We start from the raw sequence: 25084 nt of genomic DNA on the forward strand, positions 1-25084 counted from the left end.
AAAAAATAACTAAACATGTATCTTAAAAGTCTTTCTCATAATTAATCTTGCTTACCAATTGATTGCAATACTTTCTTCTTCTTCATCATCATATCATTAAGGATATTTTGAATTTTGCTATGTTGTTGTGATTTAGATGAACATAACAAAATACGAATAGAAGTAAATTTCATGAGTCAATAATATATAATATAATCACGATTTGAAATAAAGGATTGGGAGGGTCTGATTAGTGAAGGCTTATGTATAGTTGGGTCAGGTTTAGGGTGGGTATTGCTATTATCCGTACTCACCTCGGATCAGTTGTGGGTTTTAGAATGAAGACACATGCTTGCGGACGAATCTAAATAATTAGGTCAGGTTAGGTCGAATACTGAGGAGGCAGAGTAAATTGCCATCTCTATTACAAGATTCAGGTGCATCAAGAACATGGCTGTAGTACTAGAAAATTAGAGTATTGGTTGAGCTTTTAGTTACTGATCTTACCTATTTTGATGTCTTACTATCTTTCACTAGTAATCGGAACATTTATGAAAGGATATAATTTGATTAGCATTGAAGACAAAAGCACGTTTGGCAGTTAACACGGACAAATAAGGCCCTATTTGGAAAGCTATTGGCAATAAAGCTGTTGGAAGTGGAGCTTTATGAAGTAGAGCTTTTATAAAAAATTGTTTACTATTTAGTAACTATATTTTTAAAGTGCTGTGACACTTTAACACCCCTCATCGTCCTCTGGTTCGAATTCGGTTCAGTATGTCAACCTCTTCCCTTCCCTTTTCTTTTCATTTTCAGATCTCGGTCCCCATTGCCGCATTGCAGCTGCTGCCCCGACCGCGTCGCCCCGCTCCCCGAGCGCCTGTCAAATTTGTCAGTCTCTCACGGAAATTTATGCCATTAACAATTGCGTCCGCCAAAAAGGGTAGTGAGTGATTACGCCCTTTAATCCCCACTAAATCATATCGGAGCGTCTCCGTTTAGCATCCAACGATCAGAATTCAACCACCCCCAACGTCTAGTTCCTCCAACGGTCGAAAAACCTGGAAGACAAAACCCCCCGCCTCTCCTCACCTTCCCCTTCCCATTCCCATTCCTGTTCCCAAGAATCCCCAAGAAAAAGCTCGCTAAAATATCTCCCCTCTTCTTACTCTCTCCCCCTTCTCTTCTCCTCAGAGATCTCCTCCTCTCCCAATCCACAAGAAGATGAGTCTCCTCCATTTCCCAGATGCCGTCAACCCCAGAAACCTCCAGATTTGGAACAACGCCGCCTTTGACGACGCCGCCGGTGGCACCGTCGTGGCTGCAGAAAAGCTGCCATGGTCTGCTCTCCAACCCATCTCCGACAACCAATCGGAGTCGCTCGATCTCGATCCGTGCAAGGAGAATCGCAGCCCCAGTCCGGTCTACGAGAAAACCCCCGTCTCCAAGAAATCTTCGACAGCTCTCAAGCCAGCTATTTCTGGGAAGGCATCCAAAGTATCCTTCAAGGAGGATGCCCAGATCAACGATGAAAGCTTTGACGACGAGATCGAGGAGATCGAGAAGGAAATCAGGCGGCTGTCATCGAGGCTCGAAGCGCTCCGGATCAAGAAGGCAGAGAGGGATTCGAGGGTTGCGGCGGCCAGACGGCATGGGAGGATCGTGCCGGCTAAATTCATGGACCCGAAGCAGAACACGATGAAGATTCTTGAAACGCCTGCTTCGAAAAAGATCGCGCAATCTCCGTCGAGCGCAAAGCTTCGGCAGAGGTGTGGTAGTCTTGGACCGCTGGAAATCATTGCTAGCTCCCCAAAAGTTCTGGATTTGAAGCAGAGCTCGACAAAGAGTCTTGGGTCATCATCGGCTCTAAAGAAGATCGAACAATCTCCAGCAAGTGCAAGACTCCAACGGAGAGGAGTAAGCCTCGGGCCACTTGAAATCCATGAGAGCGTCAGGTCTCGGCAGTTGAAGGCACCTGAGGGCACTCCTCTGAGATCAGTGCAGATTCACAAGAAACAAGGCTTGTGGAAACTTGAAGGCATTCAAGAAGAGAACAGGGAAAGGAGGTCAAGTCCTAAGTCTCGGCCATCAAGTGCTGCTAAAGCCTCAGTACCAAGGAAGGGAGCTACGGCAACCATTGCAGCAAAGAAGGTTGCGGAGTCTCCAACAAATGCCAGGTTCCAGCGAAGGGGTGTCAGTCTTGGACCCTCAGAGATAGTCATGAGTGCTCGATCTTGTCAGACAAGGAAGATTCAAGAAGTCAAAGAGAAAAGGATGAAGGCAGAGAAGGGGGGACGAAGTTTGAGTGTTAGTCCTAAATCACAACGGTCGTCTGTTGCTGCTAAGGTCTCTGATCTAAGGAAAGGGATTGCGACTGTTGGAGCAAAGAAGCCAGTGAAAAAAGAGGAAGGATCACTGGCTAGCCTTAAACCTAAGGTTCTTTTCCATGAAGGAAAGATTACAGTCCCTGCAAAAAGGCCATCGAAGAATAGCAGAGCAAGAGTTGTGGCGAGCCGTTACAGTCTGGCCATTACAGGTGTCGCAGGAGATAAGGCAGGAAGCAGTCGGCGGAAATGGTCATTGCCGGAGTTAGGCATGGATGAGACCAATGGATCCCTTCAAGGATCACATGGAACTGCACATGAAAGCCAAGAGGAGTTGGATGTTCAAATGAAGAGAGGGGAGGAGATGTCAAGCAAGGTGGAGGGAAATGTAGATCACTTGTTATATGTTGATGAGAATTCTCCTCCATCAATCATGAAGATTGCTGAATTGCTTCCTAAGATCAAAAAGCTGCGATGTGTCACTGAGAGCCCCCGTGACTCTGGGCGTGCCAAGAGAGTTGCTGAATTAGTTGGAAAAAGGTCAGTTTTTGGTGAGGCAGATGATGAGGATGTCACTTCCCCTTGCCAGGCCCTGACATTTGAAGAGGAAGAATAGTGTAGCTTAGCATCGATCCAGTCATCTTCTTGTACCGGTATGGGCATATTTTTAAAATTGTTCATGTTTCAATTTTTTTAAGCTTCCTTTTGCTGCAATAGGCTTGACTTTTTGATGTTTTGCCTTGCAGTGGCAATAACTTGTAATTTTTAATCTGTTTGTTCCTGAAGGGGTGAGCTGTTCTTCAGCCTACAGTACAACATCTTTGGTTGCTGGTTTTTGAAACATGGAAAAGCTTTGTTGAAAAGCAGTGTACGGTACCTATTATATGAAATGCTGTGTAACAATTTGTAACTACTGCTTCTCTATGGAAAGAAATTAGTGATAATTTTCATATTGAAAATGCTACAGTAGTAGACAAACTTCATTCTTTCTTGATGTTGAATTTTGCATTGAAATGGGAACTGGGAAAATGTTTCAATTGGTGTAAGCTTTCTTTTAGTTCACTGAGGCTTGATTTTTGGATGTTTTGCCATGTAGTGGAACATAATTTGTAATGTTTCTTTTGTGTCTGCTTGTTCCTGAAGTGGTAAGCTATTGTTTTCCTTGCAGTATAATCTTTGATTCTTAGTTTTTTGAAAGAGGGGCAAGCTTTGTGCAACCCCTTTTCACATTCAATGATTGAAACAGGGTACTGTAGCCATAATGCAAGAAATGTCACATGTGACATTGCCTAACTACTGCTTCTGTATAAAAAGAAATAATTGATGATCGTTATACTGAATGCTAGAATAAATAGACATTTCTTGAAGTTGAATTTTTCATTGAAATGGGAACTGTGAAACTTGAAACGGAAATGTTTAATTTTGCACCAACATGATAACTGATCAACAATTTAGAACTGGGATTTTAAGAATAAATGAATAAAATTCCAGGCTAAACTAAATTTTTAAGTTCCTGAGAATTACGTATGCAGAAGGCTGAGATTCTAAAGCAGAAAATAGCAACACTGAAGTCCTACATTGAATCACAAATGGACAAGCCAGCAATTGCACCCCTCCATTTGGAGGAGGCTCTAAATGCAAACCTTGGGAGTTTTTCTCCAAGCTGTTTGACCTGGGTAATTCTCTCATGACATCTTTGAAATGATTGTTGATGCACCAACTGCTATTCTTTAAAAAGGAAATCCTTCATGACAGTTTGTTTCATTTAGCCTTTTGATCTTAAAGTCAACACTGTGCCAGTTGAGAAGAGCATATGATTAAGCATTAAAAGCATCGATGTTTTGGAACATCAGTTTTCTGAGAAATCTCAAAAGGAAGTTTGGTTGATCTGATGTCTCATACCTCCACACGGGGGTCAACACTACTAGAACTTCAGTCCTTTCGTTTCACCACATAATAATGTGAGAATCAAGTATATGAAAAATGAGTCTGCATGACATTGCAAGTAGTAGAAACATGATATTGAAAGTTTAAGTTGGATAGTCTTGAGTGTTTGACAGTATTGATCGAACAATCTAACATTGCAAGCCATAAGCAAACCACACTGGATACTTGAGATATGGTCGAAGGTAGTAACTGACGACTAGAACTAGTGGTCAGGAATCTCAATGCACCCAAATTTAGTGGACAGCAAGAAACTTCGAGACTTGGATTAGGTAAAGGAGGATAGAGTACTAGGTGATTAGTTATAATTTCATGCAATTGAAACCCAAAGCTGCAAGAAGTTTTATTTTTCTAGCACCAATATCAGATTCTTTTGGAACCCCAAAGGTCTGAAGGCCTTGCATGTGACTTCCCTATTCATATAGCAGAGGGATCATGGATTTTTATTTCACGTGAAGTGGATTAGAGTTTAAACTGATTTATGGTAACAGGAATATCATATAGTGGAAGAGTTAGATTCAATTACCAGTTTTGATGGAGAAGCTTTCTGATTGGATTTCTATGACAGCGAATGCCATATAGTATTGGGAACACAACATAGTGGAAATATGTATTTGACCAGTTTAGATGGAAGAGCTTTCTGATGACAGAAAAGAGAAATTGAAGGCTTACAATTTATTCAGTCTCTGGATTTAAAGTTTATATTGTGAAAGGTGGTGAACTTGGGAATTTACTGTAAGCTTTGAATCTGGAAGCTGATACATTTAACACAAACAGAGACCATGAAACAAGGATCAAAAACATTGGAAAGACAGTCCACCAGTATGTATAATTATATGATTAGAATGTTGTATTTAAATTAACATGATTGGAGACTTAGTTAAGGGATTGAGGGAATTGGTGTGAAAATACCGCAAGAGTTACAGTTGAACTCGGAAAAAAGTAGGAAAATTGCTAGAAAAAAGCATCATGCTGCTCTGACCGAAGATTGAAAGAATGTAGGTTCAGTGGCCTTGAATCCTACAGGTGGCATTAAATGAGTGAATTTATTTTTTGAACCTTCAAGTCTCCATATCGAAACTGGAAATCTGGGATGATAAAACAACAATTACATAAAATTGAATGTTAAGAGCAGCTGAAGTTCCTAATTAAAAAGTTATGCAAAAATTGACTGGCATAATTAAAACACAAAAAAATCTTCTTTCCCAAACAATGTTCTCATGTTTTTTTTGTGAGCATCTGACACCTCATAACTTGATCAAGAAAATAAATCAAATTCTCAACAACTCATAATTTTACTAAGCAGGTAGTCAGCATAACAAAAGAAAAGAAAAGAAAAAAAACCTAGCTTCCAGATTGATGTTATGGTGCAAATAAACCATGAAAATGAGTTCATCTGTAAAACTCGAACATAAAACTAGTGGCCAAGAAGCTTGTGAGCAGTGGCAAAATATATCCCTGGACCACACTTGTTCTCAGATATATTCCTTTCAAGGGATACTGTACACAGCCAGGGCACATGCCAGTGATGGTTTATGTATGTTAAAGTAGTACCAGTCTGGTTGATGGGGTCTACAAGAGGAAAGATGGTTTATTGGTTTGATGATGAAGAAAGGTTGAACAATAGGCATATACATGGTAAAGGCTGCTTGTACAAAATTCTGTTCATTTAAAGATTCACATGCTGCCCACTCCTTGAATGGATATAGCACACAAGTAGACTGCAGCCAGCATAGCTAGGAGCATATACTTGGGTTATCTCAATAAGCTCATGGACAAGCCTTGATGGGGCTGCTTTTGGAACATACTTGGCAACCATGCCCATACCTATCCCTCCATGACATAGACCTTCTGACAGTCTATGACTTTCTTAATTATTTGTAGGAAACCCACTTTCTGGCTCTTTTAAGCTGTTTTAGCTGACCAGATTCGACTATGTAGTAAAAACATATGCTCATTGAGCTGTCGAAGAATGCATCACTTGAGTTCTATAAAACTTATTGGACTCTCCATCACTCTTTTTCGGCTTTATGAGGAATCCTGAAGGAACCCAGAATTTTCAAATGCTGAAGGTAGGAGAACTGCCTCACTCAAAGACCGTTCTTGCGAGGAGAGAGCCATAACCTTATGGATGTGATGGATAATTTTATAGCTCTATTTTGTTCAGATAGGAAGGGTACTAATATTATTTGATGTGTAGCAGAGGCTTCCATGTGCAAGTTAATGTGTATGTGGCACATGGTATGACCCACATTGCCTCATCCCATTAGTAACGAGTGCTTTTGCTGCTATGAGACTGACACCAAGTTGGCAAGGAAATTTGAAGTTTTTGGATTAAAGATTCCCCATCAAGTGTTGATAGACCAGCAACAAGCATCTCTAATGTCATCATAGAGGAACATAAATACACTTTTTGGCATGTAATTTTTTTAACAACCACCAGCTTTACTTCGAGAATGTTGGAAACAATTTCTTACCATTGATATTTCAGTGATTGTTTCAGAGAAGAAATAAAAGTGCACAAAAAAGCGGCTTCATATCATAATTAAAAGGAAAGAAACTCGGGAGGGGAATAAAAGTAAGAAACTAAAGTCAAGACATATACACTAGACGATTTCAAAGTACTAATAATATAACTCACTTACTCCAGATTTTACTTAGGATGCTATGAAATCTGTTCCCAGAGAGCTTCTTAATGATTTTCTTTGCTTCCAAAACATCAGCTTTTGCTAGTTTCTCCAAGTGGTTCACATACCCAGATGCCAAAATCTTTCTCCTTCCATTGCTGCTATCTGCTAGCGAGATCAGGACTGAGAGCAGCAGCTTCTTTGTTACTGATTTCTCCTCATCTGGATTGAGCAACCTCATGATTTGGTTCACATTGTGGTCATCTTGAATGAATCTTCTGCGGTTTCGTTGAATTGGAACCATGCTGCAGAGTAACCCAGCTGCCAGTTCTCTGACTTCAAAAGATTTAGCTTCTAGCAACTTTACAAGCTCTGTCATAAATCCAGCATCACCCATCACCTTCTTGGTCTCCTCAGATGTCTCGCAAAGGTGAGAAACAACCTTGAGGCCAGATTCCTGAGTAGATATCTCACCATTCTTCAGAAGAAAGAGAACCTGATCGAGGAAACCACAACCCATCAAAGCTTTGATCAAACTTGTTGAGGTGAAACAGAACAACTCAATAGCCCGGACAGCAACCTCTCTTGCCTTCATTGAGTAGGGAGAGTTGGGATCCAATAACTTCGCGAGTGACTCAATGACCCCTTCTCCAACCACCATATGCCTAAGGCTGTCATCCTCCAAAACCATTGCATACAGCAATTCCATTACATGAATCTGGACTACTTCTTCCTTTGATTTCAGAAGCTTTGTGAACACTGAAACTGCTCCTTGTTCCACCATGAACTTTTTAATCTCCTCGACACTGCTAAGGTTCCTTAGTGTATTACAAGCCAAACCAATCAACTCGCTGCTGCTATCAGCATTATCACAGAGCTTGAGCAGCACTGTAACACCTCCATGAGCAGAGACTGACCACACGTTGTCAGAATTCTCCGTAAGTTTCCTCAGAGCTCGAGCAGCCCCCTCTTTTCCCGCTTCATTTCCCATCTCCAATGCCCGGATCAATGGCGCAATGACACCGCCTGTAACAAGAGCTCCTTTGTATGAGTCAAAGCTGGCAATTACTGAGACAGCCCTCGCAGCCTTCTCTTGAATACCCACATCACCAAATTCAAGAAAGTGCACCAGAAGACTAATACTGTCAGCTGTTTCAAGCACCGCTATCCTCACATATTTCTCATCCTGAGGAAGTATCTCGTTAAGGATGGCCAGGGCTTGAGCTCTCATATCCAAATCTCCAATCCTTAGTCTTGAGAAGAGATCCTTCATGTAGAATCTCATGTCCTCTCGGCTTGCACCAACGGCAGGCCTCGTTGGAACAATGGCTTGGGATTGTGAGAGAATTGCAGAAGCACATATTTGTGTGAGATGCTTGACGTGGAGCTCGAGTCTAGAGGAGACGGCATCAAGATTGCTCCGCATGTGGAGCTTTCCCCTGCTGTAACTTTCATCACTACATTGATCAGTAAGCATCTGAATGTCATTGAGGACTGTTACCATCGACTCCAAGAATGCAGTGAGTGCTGAATTGGCGCTCGAAAAGTTGCCATCAGCTACGGCTGTTAGGTTGGAGTTTAGCTGCTCAAGCTTATCTCTGATTAGTTGCCATTTGGCGGGGAAAGAGAGGATGGAGTAGGAGGAGGAGATCAAGGAATTAATGAGCTCCGATGTTCGCTGGAGACTGGTTTCCTCAGGAAGTTGATAGATGGGTGCTGCTTCTTTTCGATCTTCCCTCATTTCTGAGCTCATGAGGATGATGCCATCTTTTGGAGAGTAAGGCAACAGAATGCAGTGGTAGTGTCTAGGAATTCCAGTGGGTTATGCCGCAGCTTGGAGATGTGATGGGTGGCTTAAGTTGGCAGCAGGAAGAGGGGAGAGATCTGAGAGAAGAGGAGTATATTTCTTATTGTCTGATGCCTCTACATCCCTTCTGTTCATCCCTCTGTTATCTTTCTACCTTTATATGTGCCCATGGACATTAAAGAATCATATGTTGTGGTCACCGAATTCTGACAATAATAATGAAATTTACTGGATCAACCTCTGCCAGTGGGTAAAGAGTAGGGCCAATGCAATTGAGGGTGGGACATTTTTGTCTTTCAGAAGGTAGAGGATTTTTTGGTCAGTTTTTAGTAAAATTCTGGTGTGGCTGGACAACAATGATGAGAGGTTAGTTGGGAATATGAAGAGTCCATAGTTAATGGAAGGCTGGTGTTTGTTGTTGGTGTAGATGAACAAGGTTGATGAGAAGAAGAGGATTTTCTTTTGGCAATAAGGAGAAGGTAGTTAAATATGGTACAGATGTACCAATAATAATTTTGTATTACAGGATTAGGAGTTGGCATTGATGATAACACTTCAGGGCTAAAAGCCTATAGCATCACATTGATGTCGTTTGCTCTCAGTGTTCCAACTTTCGGTGCGTATTTACTTATTGGTACTCAATCCTATTACTTATTAATCCTTATGCTGCTGATTAATCCTAATATATCCACCACCTAGAAAATTAAAGCCCAATTACCATGTTTAAGTTACAATCTTATACCACCTTACAAAGGGGACTGTGAGAGTCTCATACCTCATTCTGATTGTCAATTTATAAGAGTTCGGTTTGATCTACCATGCACTCTAGAATTTAGCTTGAAGCATTGCCAGATAATTATACTACTTCCCTGATACGATGATGATCAGCAACGTTGTTTATAATTCAAGGCTGCAACGGTGTCTACGATTAAAATCTTAATCTGCTTTTGTAGACACATCAACAAACATGGCATTCATTTGCTCCTTACTTTCATGTGTGTGTGTGTGTATTTTTTTTTTTTTTTTCACTTACAATTAGTTGCATCCTGCTATCTCCCCATTGATGAGGACCTGAAAGAATTGCTTGTTAGGAGGATTGGCTGCACTCTGTGCATGTTCCCAAAATGCTATAAGACTGCTTCCTTAAGGCTGCTAGCCAACCATGGGAGGAAGAAGAGTAGTGACTGATGAGGCACACTTAATGCAGTAGGAGAACAATAGCTTTCAAGGACCAAGTAAGAGTATCAGCTAGGGGGTGTCATTGCCCCCCATGTGAGCCCTCAAGTTTGGTGGCCTTAACTTAGGCTTTTGGCCATCTTTGAGAAGTGGGGGCTGGAATTTCAGTGAGTGAGAAATGACTTCATCTATACTTCTAAGTGGTGGACACCACAAAAGCCACAAGGCTTCCATATCAAACAAAGATGAAAGGAAGAATACAAAGGAAAGGTTCATGCAACCAATAATAAGAGGAATGCTTTTGGAGCGAGCTGAAGAAGTTGGGGGTGAGGATGTGGAAGGCAATGAACATTACTTATTTGTATCTTCACACGACGGCTACAAAAATATGGCGAGTATATAAAAGAAACAGAATGGTCCTACAAATCTGTCGGTGCCATTTTCCTAAGATTATCCCGTTCGAATTGAACATACTGACTTCATTCTGCTTGAATGGTATTGCTTCAGCACTATTTACTTTGGAGGTAACGTAGATGAATAGTAACTGTGCTTGATGGATTGAAGAAAATTTCCTAGATGGAGGTCTTTTTCTGTCTGTCAGTGGCCAGAGAACTGTTCATTAGCTTTAGCTCTGGCTCTGATAAGGTAGACTCAATATTTCTCCATGAAGAAAAAAAATATGGTATACTCATAATTTTGTATAAATAAGGAGTGAGGGTATTCTAGTTCTCATATAATTTGGTCCACTTGGTCAGGTACGATCGAATGTAGAGAAGGTTAGGTAGCATGAAGGTCTTGGTATGATGGTGAAAGGTGTTGGTTGCTTGAGAAATTAGTGAGTGGGGAAGAAGGTATTTTCCAGGTGGAGGAAAAGTATTGCTTAGCTTAGAAGAAAGAAGGTAGAACACTAATTCTTTCATGTATACCAAGACCGAATCAAGAGCTTTTGGATTTTGAGGGGCCAACCTAGACTGAGTAATCCTTAAGCTGGTTATTTCTTTGTTGTGGACGGTGCGAGTTGTCTTGTTACTCTTGGTCTGATTCTCTGTCCAATTTCCTTTGTTCGGATTTTACATCTAACATTCATGGATGCTTTTGAAGTTTCTGAATTTTATGTATGATAATTAGTTGTTATCATGTCACAAGTTTGGCATCAAAACGAATTCATTTCTTGGTGAAGGCAATAATTTGTAAGAATTCAAATAATAAAAAATTGAAAAGCATTTCCCCAGGGAAAAAAAGAAAAAGAAAGTGAAGTAAACAACTATTTTAGAACTGATATATTTATGTAGTTATAGCCATGTATAAAAACAAGACTGGAGGAGACAATAGAATGGAATGATAGCAATGCGAGCACTAGCAAGTTAGCAACAGTAACAGAAGGATTCCAGCAATAACAAACAACCAAAGATAGCATCACTTTTTTTGTAAAACATGAAGAGTTCTTTTTTTTCTTTTACCTACAGCATAAAGAGTTCTTTTGGAAATATGAGATATTCATTTCGCCATGGGAAAATCATGAACAATTGACTAAATTTCGACTGGATTAATCATCAGAAAACAACTAGGAGATTATTTAGGCAATGAAAAAGATCTTGAATGAGCCTAGAATAACTTTCTTAAGACAATATTGTTGGTATCATTTTTTTCAATACTCACGTGTTCATGCAAAAGTAATCGTAAAAATTTGCACGTAAACATGCATCTCAAGATTCTTCTATTAATATACAACACGAAAGGTTTGGAGAGCGTCTTGTGAGAGCCCGAAGGTGCACAGGCTTTATTTCAATCGCATTTTGGTGTCTGAGAAAAAAATCAGGTGCCTTTGAAAAAAGCAGTTTCTGTTATGCCACAGTCATCGGGAGGATGGGGAATTAATTTCCGCAAAATTTTATGTGGGCCAAAGTCTGAAGACGTCGAGGCTTTGTTCCCTACGGGATCTTTGTATCAGTTTTCAGGGGAAAAAAAGGCATACTATTTGTTAGTTTTATATTAAAAAAAGTCAGAAAAGTCTTTTATCTTATAAAAAGCATTATCAATATATTTAAAATATAAAATATATTATATAGATATATATAAAAAGTGAGGTTGCATGTTTGGGTAAAAGAGAAAAAATATCATATATTCCAACATGTCTTGGCAAGAAAGAAAAAAATTCGCATATACCGCAGCCGATCGCTTGCTGGTACTCTCCCATACCTTGGTCAACTTCTATTTGGCACTCCTTTTGACAGAAAAAATGTGATTCTAGTTTCTCACGCATTTGGAACCTTCAGTCTCTTGCATTGCATCACATATGTTGGACCCTAGTCCATAAAATTTTGAGGTCCAACCTAGCTAGTCAGCGTGGACCCAACTCAAAGGTATTGGTCGTGCGAACCAAAAGCTCGATCCACCTAGCACAAACCTACCCTAGCTTTGCCCCTTATCTTCCCTCGCCCCCTCGAAAATTTCTCTTCTATTGTCTCTTATCTCTTTTCGTCTCTCATGTTTTTTTGCTACCTCTCTCTCTCTCTGCTAGATTTTGCCGCTAACTACCCTCACCAAGCCCCTTTACCCCATTTTAGGCCCCTTCTATTTGTCTTGCATAACCCTAGCTGTGTCGAGCCACCTCTGCCCAGATTCGGCTGGTCATGGTTATCGTGCCTTGTCACTTGGTTGGCCTGTGCCTTCTTCTTTCTCCTATGATATCCTCTCTACTATTCCCTTCTCGTGAAATAGCCCCTCACTGCCCCTCTATCCAAATGCATCGTCGTCTCGCCTTTGTCGGCCACCCTTGTTATGTTGTTTGCGACTCTTGCCCATAGTTTCACTCTCTATCCCCTCATAAAATCCTAGCTTCCCATCAACCATTCCCTTTCCTCTTCTTCCCCCAATTCCCTACTTTCTCTCTTTAAGCTGCCTCTCGATTTAGGATAATCTACTACTCTTAATCCCTAAGTAGAGCCCTCTCTAATTATTTTTATTATTTTTTCTCTAATTTCACTTAGCTTAATTTTGTGTAGGGGCATGACCATCCAGGAAAGAAAAAGGTCAGTGTAAGGTTTTACACTCTAATCCCTGTTCAATCCTTTAACTTAAGTAAATAGTATAGATTAGGGTTAGCAAATCCTAAGGGTGGGGTTGGTTTTGAAACCAAACATTTTGATATTAGAAAAATTAGATAAATTGGTAAATGATTAATAAAATTATTTATAATTGCTAGGTGAATAACTATATCAATCTTTAGGCAAGTTAGTCCTCCAATTTTCTGAGAATAATTAATATTTAATATTGATATTAAATATTACTATTAATTGAATTGGATATTTTAAGTGTACATTTGGAGTTATTGGCACCTTGATTGGGTATTGTGGCATGCTAGTGGTAAGAATCCCTATTGTTTGTTTTTGAAAATTATACAAACTTGTGATACGAATATATATTATAATATTGAATGACTTTGATTGTGAATGGCTTCCAAATTTGTCTTGAGTGTGATGTGTGCATGTATATTATGCAAACTTGTGATATGTCCATGTATATTATAATATTGAATGACCTTGATTTTGAATGGTTTTCGAATTGGTTTTGAGGTTCTGGATTATGGACATTTCAGAATGGTTTGATTGTGGATGCTTAAGATTTGGTCTTTGGCCATGAGTGCTTGTGAGTAGTAGTAAATTGAGGTGTTGCAGTGGAACGAAAATCTTCAATGTTGGAAATTATGTTTTGTAAATACTGAATCCAATTATGTTGTGCATAGAAAGTGGTGATGGTTTATCCTAATAATGTTGCGACTGATGAATTGTTTCTAATTAACATAAATGAAAATTGTAAATTATATCATTGAATGGGTAGGTGTGAGCTCTCGGGTAGCCATATTACTATTGATTGTTCTATCATAGGCTAGAAATGTATAATTTTCAATCGCCCTATCATAGCCTGAAAATATAGTATTATCGATCATCCTATCATAATTTGGAAATATGATACTATTGATTGCTCCTTCAAAGGTCAAAAACATGACTATGGACGGTTGGAAGTTAAAAATAACTTAATTTACTCATTATGTTGTCCATGATGAATGGGTGGATACTGACCATGTTACTATTAATTGATTCTCTATCAAAGACTAAAAATGTGGCATTATCAATTCTCTCTTTACTTGCTATAAATGTTGCACTATTGATTATCTCCTCATAGGTTGGAAAAGTGACCATGGATAGTCCAAAGACAAAAATAATTTAATTTACTTATTGTGTACCCTTGAGACTAAATAGGCGTGAGCTTTGGGCTAGCAATATTATTATTCATAGGTTAGAAATTTGGCATTACTGATTGCCATGTTGTAGGTTGGAAATGTAGCATTATCATTTACCCCATCATGGGCTAGAAGTGTGATGATATTGCCTTGCCCCATCATGGGTTAGAAATATGATTGTGGTCCATTGAAAGATGAAAATAATTTAATATAAATATTGGGTACTATTGGGATGTCTCCCAAATTTGACCACTGTCAGAAATGTTATAAAATGGCAATGAGCTGTTAATTTGAATCATTGTTAAATGGAGTTATTATTTTGATCGTGTAAAATGCATTGATATATCATGATCCGTAAAGTAGTGGATTTGAGAATTTAAGTGCTAGTTAACTGGAATACTTTCATGGTACTCTTTAAATTATGTCAATGTGTGTGCGTGAAGGGATTCTTACTAAGTTGTTTAGCTTACATAATTTCCTTTAGTTTTTTTTTTAAGCCACAGAATACTTAGTACTTTATTGTGGTCTTAGGTTACTAGGGAGAATTGGAATACTTAGAATGTGTCTGTCACCATTTTTGAATTTTGGAATCCTACAATTAATCAACTCATGCTCATCTATTAATTGTGGAATCTAGTTACATTATTTTGAAGCTATATTATACTTTATATCTTCTCTAGTATTTTTAAGATTTTGTATATGTTTCAAGGCCTTGCCCTGCGGAATGTATAATCATGTCACGTGCCTAGCTTGAGTGGTGTTTGAGGTGCGACAATAATTCTAGTATATTGCACATGCCAATGTATATAATCAGACATATGAGAAAAGGGAATGAAAACACTATAGAAAAAAAGAGTATATCCCGATTGTTAACTGCCGATGCTAGAAAAAGGCGTCGATAAGTTGTTTACCATGCCAAAATTTGCCAATGTAACTTATGAGCATCGAAAGATTACAATGCTTAAAAGCATCAGCAAGGAAGGACGGAAATTTTTCAACACTTTCTAGTACATGTCATTACGTTATGATGCTTAAAAGCATCACAGAAGCCAGTAACGAGACCACTTCTAAGCATCGTTATGTTTGGCAGTCTAAAATGAAAGAGATAAATAGATCTTATGCTCTTTATTCTTTTTCAAATTGTTACTTATATTCTGGTATTATGAAAATATTATTAAATATTGATGATATTATATTTTCTTATAATTAAGGATCAAGTATATGATATTATGAAACTCAAGACTTATTGTGAAATAATGGTTTCGTGAATATTTCAATATTAATAACTTCTTTATGAACTATGAACTTTATATTTATAAAAATTATATTTTTGTTATAAAAAGAATAATTTTATGATTATTCTACTATTATGTGTTTATTTATGGGCTACGAACTCTATAAAGCCACCTATAGTTTTATTCATATATGATTCAAAAAAATATAATTCAAGAAATATGACTTAAGAAAAATTATCTTAATGACTATAGTAAAAAGGCTCTCAGATAGTTATGTATGGTCCGTAAAAATAGGATAGATCAACATCCAGTTTCATACGACTCTGTCAATAGATAATAGTAGTTGGCGTACGACCTTACTGGCAGATAATAGTAGTTGGCATACAGCACTGCCAGCGGGTACTAGTAGCTAGCATACAACCCTACAAATGGATAATAGTAGTTGGTATTTGCTGATTACAACCCTGTCACGGGTATAATAGTGACCTTAGCATTTAGTCCGAGAGAAGTAATTTGATCAATAATATAGTTAGATGGTAAATAATTTATAATTTTATTTATGTTGTACACTTGGAACCATGATTGCAACATATTGCTGATTTATATTTGCATGATTGACTTTATGACTTACTTTATCATATGATACTATGATATGTTCTATTTTGCAATAATTATTATTTTCTTTATATAATGCATCGATTCATACAAAAACTTATGCTTGATTTGGTAAAGTAGTGAAAGCTTTACTTATTGAGCCGTGTCGTTCATAAATTTTTATTTTTATTTTTCTCTTCTTAGGCAAATAAAATCAGTAGGGACGAAGGTTAGTCCAAGCTTGGAGTTTGCGCTAGCAAGCTTAGCTATTTTGTAGAAAAATTTTAGTATTTTAATTAACTATAAATTTGTTGTTAATACTTTTCTGAATATTGAGGATTATGGGTTTGGTATTTATGTTTGGATTTAGAAGCTCTGAACCAATAATGGTTACATTTAATGGATAATAAAATTGGACTTCTATTTATTCTGTTATTTTTAAGATGGAATTGGAAGCTAAATGAAACGTTTGACTTCGTGTTATCGTGGGTTGTATCCTTCGGTAGCACGACCATGTCATGCATGTTCTAAATCTGGAGCGTGATGGTGTGTGTATGTGTGTGTGATGTCTTTATTTGTGCTAGCACCTAATTCAAATACTTTAGCCACGCAACAATCTTGCAAAAAAATATTTTATAGTTCACCTGAAGCTCTCCCATTGCCCAATTTGTCAGCGCTTGTGGTGCCAGAAGTCATAAGAGAGCAAGAATGAGCCACATTTATGCTACCGAACTTTATAGTGTGAAATCTTCTAGTACTATTCTTATTTGAGAACAAGTTCTATACAATTCTAAGTGGGGAAATTTTCGAAGGTCAAGCAAGGGACATGGCAGTTGGCACCTTATTATTGGTGCCGATACTCTAGCCCATATACTATTGTTTTTTTTGTAAGCAATATTTTAGTAATAAGAAATCTCACAAAACAAAGTTACATAAATAATTAAATATGCTATGCTAGTATGACAATATTAGCTAGAATGCAATAATTTGGCAGCCTATGCTACATCAATTAAATAAAGGGAGTAACTGTAGACACATCAACTATATAACTATTCATGCAAATTTTTTATGTTACACTAGTACCACCTTTTTTGTTTATAAGCATGAATAAAGTCGTATTTTAACCTTACATATATGAAAACACAATATCTAGATATATTATATATAACACAAGCATTCAACATTAAATGACGAAAGGAGAAAAACTAAATGTGCGACGTTTGGTTTCCAGACAATAAGGGGCTACTGTTTGAACTTTTTGAATGCAGTCCCTTCTTCACTAATTCACCCCTCTGCATGTGTGCTTCTCTCTCTCTCTCTCTGTGCGCGTGTGTGTGTGTGTGTGTGTGTGAGAGAGAGAGAGAGACCAGCATGCCATGCATATCATAATCAAAAAAAAAAAGGAATTATATGGAACAATTAAAAAAAAATCCTTTCTCTATTCTATGCAGCACTTCATGCAATTAGAATCAAGGGTTATAATTATCTTTGATCATTATATATATAATCTATGTGGATGGAAACTCGATAAAATTAACAAAAATGATTGTTGTACGTAGTAAGTTTTTCCTTTTATTAATAGAAATAATTGTTTAGATGGCATTAAATATGAGATAGGAAGCAAAATATTAGGAATGAAAACCAAATACAACAATTGAGGGGGAGAGCGAGATGCAAAATATTTATTATATTAAGAAAACCCTCAAACGTAAAAGAAATATGAAGACAGAAGAGTAGGTTTAGGGGGAAAAGTGAGAGATAGATAGAATCCTATTCTTTAATATAGCAGAGATCCAGCCATACATTTCATTGGTTGATGAGACTAGATCCATTTATCAAACACTCCTTTTCATCTTAATGATAAAAATAATTAGTACCATTACAAGCTCTAAGGATCACATCCCATGGAAAAAATTGCTGGTAAAATATTCAGGAGCCATTCTTTTCTATATGAGAGCAGAAACTCCCATAACGTTTCAGACCCATTCTAGATCCTATGTATCAGAACATTGACTTGACATCATACAAAGAATCTCTCTTCTTCTTCTTCTTCTTTTTTGTTAGGATGGGTAACTCATACCTGACGAGCACGAATGCACCCAATAAAATAAGAAAACAGAATATCTCGGAGCGCTCGGGGCAACTCCATATCCTCAGCCCACAAGGTATTACCTGCATGACTGGCCACGTACGCGGCCACCTAATTCGCAGCTCCATTGGCTCTAGGCTTGTTAACGAGCCGAGCTACTCGGGCTCGGCCCGTTAAAAGCTCGACTCGAGTTCGGCTTGTTAGTCAAACGAGCTCGAGCCCGAGCCTAAAATGAGGCTCGTTTAAATTCGAGCTCGAGCCCGAGCGGCTCACGAGCCCAAACGGGCTCGAGCCACAACAGTGAGACCAAAGAAATGGACCTCATTTTAATGACGTATGGGCCTTATTTTAATGACGTAAGGGCCTTATTTGTGGTATTTAATGTGGATTTTTGTTATGGGGCTCGAGCCCGAGCTCGAAACGAGCTTTACGAGCCCAAGCCCGAGCTTTTCTTTTACCAAACAAGCCCGAGCTCGAGCTCAATACAGAGCTCGGTACCGAGCCCGAGTTTTGTGAAACGAGCCGAGCCCGAGCCTCCCCAAGCTCGGGCTCAGCTCAGCTCGTTAACAGGCCTAATTGGCTCCATGAATTACATGCTTGGCCTAAAGGCCCCTCCATCCCTCGTCATTGCTCAGATGTCTCGAAGTAACGGATGGTTGCCGTCGGCATGTCTCGGACTCTTTTGGATCCAACTGATGACCATGACCGAGTCACCCTCCAGAATGATTGAGCTGGCTCGTAACTCAAGCCGGGCATGTCAAAGGCCTACCTAGGCAGCACTCAGCTCCGCACCCGGCACCAAGATGTTGAATAGCTGACAGCAGCCTACTGCTACCATCCTAGCGTCCGGGTCTCTGATAACAAAACGCGCGCCTCCTCTCATTCCACCATCAGAGACGGACTCATCAAAATTGATCTTGATAAAACTCAGAGGCGGGGACTCTTAGGTGAAGAACATTGTATGGGCACTGTAACCCCAAAATGGAAAGGAATCTCTTCCTTTCCCACGAAGTCCAAAGGCAAGGAAAAAGTGCCTCCCGCCTGCTGATAAAAGCCTTGAATCCGTAATAAAACAAGTCACCACTAAGCAAACAGGACAATCAACTTTTGCAAACAAATTTGGTCCTCCACAATGACAACATACTGTGTACAACTTTGGATTCATTATTAAAGTTTGAAAAATAATACTTACACCTCCCCGACTCTCACCTATCTGCACGCTGGTCCCCTCTTCTTCAAAAGTTTCAATTAATCTCCTTTAACTTTTGATTTGCATCACTGTAGCCCTTTCTATCCATCTCCATCAATCCGTTGGTAGTGTAAGTCAGCAGGTGACAGTCACTTGCCTATGTTCAAAGTATTTCTTCCAAAATTATCTTTGCTGGTGAGAGATAAGGAAAAAAAAAACATTCAATCAAAATGGTAGAAAAAAGAGAGTCTAAACTTTTTCAATAAAAAACAGCAAAAAAATGGAAAATCCAATCTTTTTTTAGTACAAAGAGGGGGAAATGAGCAAGAAAGATAAAAGAAATCAGAAGAGATTAGGCAATGAAATGCTTGGTACCTGTCACCCTACTCGCTATGCTCGGTGAAGTTGAGTTTCCACTAGGTGAAGCATTACATGACGGCATATCCACCACCAGTGAAGGCTCGAAGAAGGTTGAGCATTGCCACCACCTGGTAATAGACCCTGATCATCATCTTCTACAGGTCCAGTGTCCTTGACTTCTTGTTGAACACATCACCGTTGATGTTGTCTCCTTTGTAGCTATAGCTTCATCCTATTCTACTCCTCAAACGACTCTGACCTTGGCTTTGCAAATGTTTCACCATCCTACCCACCTTGTCCAAATCCACGTAATTAGCCCTAGATTTGAGAAGATCGAAAGGCTAGGTATAACAACCTAAGATCTTATCTAAAAAGACTAGTCAGAAGGTGTTATTTAAGTTTTTTTGGCTTTGTACTACCGAGTGAATAGCCAATGTGAGACTAAACACATGCCAGCATGAGTTCTCACATGCTCCTCGTTCAAACTTTAGAATTCTTACTAGGCCAAAAGTCCAAATCTATTTAAATCCATTCACAAATACCATAATCTAATCACAAATATTATAGTCATCTCATGATCAGTCCAAATCGGTCCATGCTATAGTGTCTCTTTATAAAAATTTAGAATATCATCCAAAAAGGCTAGCCGAAATGTATTATTTAGATTTCTTGGTCATGTATAGCTACATAAGATCTATCTGGTGCATAGCTAATTTAGAACTAAATACACGCTCACATATATCCTCACATACTCCTTCTATTTAAACTTGATATTCTTGACAGGCTAAATGTCCAAATCCATTTGGATCCTAATTAAGTACTACAAAGCCAATCACAAATACCACGATAAGCTCGTGGTTAGACCAAATAGGCCTATGTTGTAGTATTCCTTAGTTCATATAAGCCATCTGCCAAATTCGCTTTGGATAACAATCTAGGACCTCATCCAAAAAAACTAACCAGGAGATATTATTTGAATTCCTTGATCCTATATAAGTACTCAAGATTTACGTAGTATATAGTCGATATGGGACTAAATACATGATGAGAGCACAAAAGTGCGATCTACATATCACCTAAATTAGTGTTATTGCTAACTGATAATGATAAATTCACCGGTTTAATATTATATTTTCGTTTGGTACAGGTTATTACCAATTAAAGTTTAAATGCGCATTTGGTACAGATTGCGCAGGCCCAATCCTACCATGACTTGGTCGAGCACATTTGCCCCCGAGTGATTTTCTACATTGTGCTAGCCATCCCACAGTTCATCATCAGCATCACGTCTTCAACACGTTGCGATGTCCCAGCATCCGCGCCGTCCATCAGATCACCTTCCAAATCAGCCCCACATCCAAAGATCTGCAATCTCCCTGCATCGCACAGCCCTTTTCCAGACTAGCCTTCTTCCCGTCTCAGCCTGTGCGAAAATGAAGGAGGAGCAGCGGTCCCCACGAAGCATCCACATCTGCATCTTTCCTCCCCGGATCCACGCCTACCTCCCATCAGCCAATTCGCAGCCGGCGCTCCCATGGTCCAAAGAAGAAATCCATGAAGCATCGCGTCCATCAACCCGTGATCTTCTTCTTCCGCGCCCCAGCGATTCCGTGATCCAGCTTTCCGATTCACTCTAGCCGTGATCCAAGCAGCATCCCAGCCTCTTCTCCCGTCCGTATTCAACTTCCACGGATCAAGCTTCCGCGAGTAATGCATCCAAGGATTCCCGCTTCCAATCCGGCACCCAAAGAAGGAAACCCATCACCTCTTCTTCCGGTGGAACGCGTCCAGCCGCTCGTTGTCCTGATTCGGCGATCCATCCCAGCATCGCGTCCGAGCCACATCAAAATCCCAGTCTCCTTCCTCCCATAATCCAGCCATCCACGTGCTTGCTGGGGATCTATATAAGGGAGCCATCGGTAAGGGAGGAGGGAGGGCTCGGTTGGGTTTGGGGCCAAGAAACAGGGAAGAGGGGAGAGCTCTATTTTGGGGGAAAAGAAAGAGGAGGAGAAGACGAGCGAGTTCAGGAGAGGAGGAGTTCGTGCTCTCTTTTCAAACAGAGCACGTTATCTGTTTTTCTTTTTCTTTTTATTTTTAGTTTTATTTTAATTAAGAGCAATGTGTTGTTTTTAGTTTGAATTTTAATTGAAAACAATGTGTTTTGTTTTAAGTGTTAACTTTAGAGAGTTTTATTTTGGTGGAGAGTTTTAGTTTTAAGATTTTATTTATACTACAATTTTAATTTCTTTTATGCAATATATTAAATCTTCTTTTATGCAATTTATGTTTGCTTTAATCTTCTTAGTTTCATCCATTTTAAGTTATGCCAAAGCTCTTCTTTGATTAATTAAATATATAAATACTTTTCGAATCTAAGTACCTGTCTTGTAGTTAGTTTCAATTAGAAAACATTCTCTGGTAGACCAGAGAATCATTCAACATCCCCGACGTAATGTTTTTCTTTTGTTATTCAAAAATCGATTTTGAATCCGAGTGAATGTTTTGATTTTTATGCAACTCCAATCGCCTCCCTGTGGATCGACCTCTTACGACCACTATTCTTCGAGTAGAAAAGGTAAACAAGTATCGGACAACAATACATGTTCACATAGATCCTCACACTTCTAAAGCACTCGGACTATGGACCAGCTTTGCTCTGATACCATTTGTAGCAACCTAAGATCTCATTCAAAAAGACTAGTCAGAAGATGCTATTTGGATTTTTTGGCTCCTTACAATAGGGTCTCAAACCTAGGGTCCAATCTTAAGACAAGCATTTGGCCGCCAAACATGAGGATGAGCTCAAATGGAGGAGAATGCGGAAGATGCTGTAGATGTTGATCATGTTGAACTCCTTGAAGCTCTTGATGCAGTCGCCACCCTAGAGGAGTAAGGCCGCGTCGATGATAGCGTCAGCAAGCCTCTCCTTGATTTGTTGGGCCTCACCAACAAACAGGACGCTCTAGAGCATCTGTAGCACCAACTCCAACTCAAGCCGGTTTAAATATAATCTTTTCCAAAGTTTATTTCCGTAAACTTTCTGTTTATCACACAAAATCACAAACAGTATCAGTAAGGTTTTTTCTATGTCAGCTTTAAGAATTCATAAGGTAGAAGATTGAATTTGAACCATAAACAACCATGGCATCATCTTCTTCTTCTCTGTCAACAAGGACAAAGCGGGGAGCTTTCACAGAGCGCAGAGACAAAAACCAGAGGAAGGGAATACCAGCCCCAACTTTGTATGCTGCCATTGGCTGACATGTGGCTATAAGAGGACCAGATATGCAATGCCACCTGTCAAGGTACTTATAGGTCCCAGCATATCGATCTCCTTGCAACAGGCTGCCACCTGGCATGTATTTATATATATATATATATATATAAGGCAAGGCAAGAACATCCATTTTGAAATCAAAAGAAAGAATATATTCGTAGTGACCTATGTAGCGTATCATATTTGGCTATCCAGGAACACGTGGGCATTTGGCGAGAGCTGTATCCCTCCATGGATTGTCATTGAGCGAGCTTGGAGCCAGGCAGCTGAGGTTATTCAATCACATCGGTCGGATGGAACCTTGACAACTTGGGACACCTGAGGATCCTACTCTGCTCTTGGAGCGCGCCGCACGGTGTTTTTCACCTAGGAGCCCCCACCCTGAGTTTTCTCAAGGTTAATTGTGATGGATGTGTACTAGATGGCGGGAGTAGGGGAGGTGCGGGCTTCATCATTAGAGGTCCGGATTTCAGGATTATTGCGGCGGGTGGCTGCCAGATCTTTGATACATCAGTCCTGAGGGTAGAGTTGAGGGCAGCCTTGCTTGGCTTGAGACATTCCCGACGTTGCTTGCCGGCATGCGCTATAGTGCTGGAGGACGACTCGGCTACAGTTATCCGCTGGATTCAGCAGAGTGTGGATGGTGTGGACGAGAGCCACCCGTTACTCAGGAACATTAGGGCTATGGTGCGGGGGGGTTGGCCGTTCAAGCTAAGCATGTGTACCGAGAGACCAACGGGGTAGCCGACTGGGTAGCTTCATATATAGCTAACCATTCTGGTGAGACCCTATGACTAAGAGCGGAGGACCTACCCAGAGCACTCCGGGCCCTGTTATCTTTTGATTTTTTTGGATGTATTCGTACCCACCAGGTATGATGCACCCGCTCCAGTAAAAAAAAAAACAAAGAGAGAGAGAGAGAGAGAGAGAGAGAGAGAGAGAGAGAGAGAGATATTTTGTTACACCACAGAGAATTATTTTGTGCATCAGCTAGTGGCCATAAGTTTGATATCTAATCAACATGCCCCCACGTCCAGAACCAGCAGCTTCCACCTCCCTTTTAGTGATGATAAATCAGAACATCAATCTTCCTTCTACTCCCTCAAGGAACAAGTTTTAGCTACAGATCGAGTACAGTCTTCTACAATCTTTTGGTGTGCCAACTGCTAGCCATGATGGAGGGCAAGGCAGTCATAGGTGAGACTGACATGCTGCCGACGATGCAGCAAGATGCGCTCCGCCTCGCTGCGAAGGCCCTCGACCACTTCGATATCACAGACTCCACCGAGATAGCCCGCTTCATAAAGATGGTACGTACTTGACATAAGATCTGTACCAGTGCAGTAGAAATCTCAATTCCAAGGAAGACAATTACGTTCGACACTCTCAACCCCTTTTTCTTCCACTTATTTTGGAACCTTTTCTTGTCGCAGGAATTCGACTGTCTGTATGGCCCAGGTTGGCAGTGCATCGTAGGGACAGACTTTGGTTCCTTTGTGACGCACTGCTGTGGCTGTTTCATTTACTTCGGCATAGGCAGCCTTGCAATCTTGCTCTTCAGGGGTGGATCAGCACCTGAATACGACACGGACCGACTCATTGACATGAAGACAGTGAAGGCATGAACTCTTTGTGTCTTCTTTTTTATTTCTTTGCTCAAGAGTGGCTTGTGTAGAAGGTGTCAAACCGTGATGAAAAGAAACCTGGTTTGGCATTTCTCAGTTCCAGGTTTAACTTCGCCTGCCGGGATATCACCTTCTGCAAAACATGCCTGTAAGGCTGTTGTGAAAGAAAATGCCATTCCAATAAAGAAGATAGGGAAAGGTTAGATGGCAAAGGCAACCTGGGTACCATGCATTAGTTTATGCTATATAAGCTCTGAAACTGCTATGAAGATGAACAATTAACAGATTTGACTTGAATAAAGGGCAACGAAAATCTAAAAGATCTTTCAGACAATCATGGGAACTTGTAAATCCAGATTGGCGCAGCCAATTCCCAGCTCCTTTTACTAATAACCAGTGGCAAGAGATTGGATGTTTTCCAGCCAGTTTTGAAGCATGATCATATATGATGGTGGAACTTTTCACTATTCTGAGTTTTTCTCCATATAATAGGTGGCAAGGGGAAAATTGCTCTGGTGCAAATACTGAAGGGCATATAGAGTAGTTGCTGGACATGGTATGTGTAATTATTGGGCCCAGACGGGCCAACTTGGATCGTAGTCGGTGGCCCATCTG

General features: G+C 39.8%; 3 protein-coding genes across 4 annotated transcripts; 2 read left to right on the plus strand and 1 right to left on the minus strand.

Moving 5' to 3' along the window:
* Nucleotides 1–1053: 1053 nt before the first annotated feature.
* Nucleotides 1054–3340, plus strand: LOC103717311. Of its 2 annotated transcripts, none has more exons than XM_039116440.1 (2): nucleotides 1054–2956; nucleotides 3090–3340. In XM_039116440.1, exon 1 carries the CDS (start codon nucleotides 1204–1206, stop codon nucleotides 2917–2919), a length of 1716 nt encoding a protein of 571 aa, XP_038972368.1. In that variant the 5' UTR covers nucleotides 1054–1203; the 3' UTR covers nucleotides 2920–2956; nucleotides 3090–3340. The 2 variants fall into 2 exon arrangements, with proteins under 2 accessions (XP_038972368.1, XP_008803859.2); XM_008805637.4 differs by having other exon boundaries at nucleotides 1056–2956; nucleotides 3050–3340.
* A 3544-nt stretch (nucleotides 3341–6884) lies between these two features.
* LOC103717310 (protein CELLULOSE SYNTHASE INTERACTIVE 3) lies at nucleotides 6885–8615 on the minus strand. The gene has a single exon (XM_026808513.2). The coding sequence runs from the start codon at nucleotides 8613–8615 to the stop codon at nucleotides 6885–6887; it is 1731 nt and encodes a 576-aa protein (XP_026664314.2).
* Nucleotides 8616–23846: 15231 nt separating this feature from the next.
* LOC103717309 (dynein light chain 2, cytoplasmic) lies at nucleotides 23847–24770 on the plus strand. The gene is made up of 2 exons (XM_008805635.3): nucleotides 23847–24154; nucleotides 24278–24770. Exons 1-2 carry the CDS (start codon nucleotides 24017–24019, stop codon nucleotides 24467–24469), a joined length of 330 nt encoding a protein of 109 aa, XP_008803857.1. The 5' UTR covers nucleotides 23847–24016; the 3' UTR covers nucleotides 24470–24770.
* The last annotated feature ends 314 nt before the right edge of the window (nucleotides 24771–25084 follow it).

The sequence above is a fragment of the Phoenix dactylifera genome, unplaced genomic scaffold, assembly GCF_009389715.1.
Source record: "Phoenix dactylifera cultivar Barhee BC4 unplaced genomic scaffold, palm_55x_up_171113_PBpolish2nd_filt_p 000092F, whole genome shotgun sequence".
NCBI classification, from domain to species: Eukaryota; Viridiplantae; Streptophyta; class Magnoliopsida; order Arecales; family Arecaceae; genus Phoenix; species Phoenix dactylifera.

Bases quoted from the DNA above. Each gene is read 5' to 3' on its own strand.
- LOC103717311 (XM_039116440.1), top strand. From the start codon at position 1,204: ATGAGTCTCCTCCATTTCCCAGATGCCGTCAACCCCAGAAACCTCCAG.
- LOC103717310 (XM_026808513.2), bottom strand. From the start codon at position 8,615: ATGAGGGAAGATCGAAAAGAAGCAGCACCCATCTATCAACTTCCTGAG.
- LOC103717309 (XM_008805635.3), top strand. From the start codon at position 24,017: ATGATGGAGGGCAAGGCAGTCATAGGTGAGACTGACATGCTGCCGACG. The intron at 24,155-24,277 runs GTACGTACTTGA...TTCTTGTCGCAG, and splicing joins TAGCCCGCTTCATAAAGATG to GAATTCGACTGTCTGTATGG.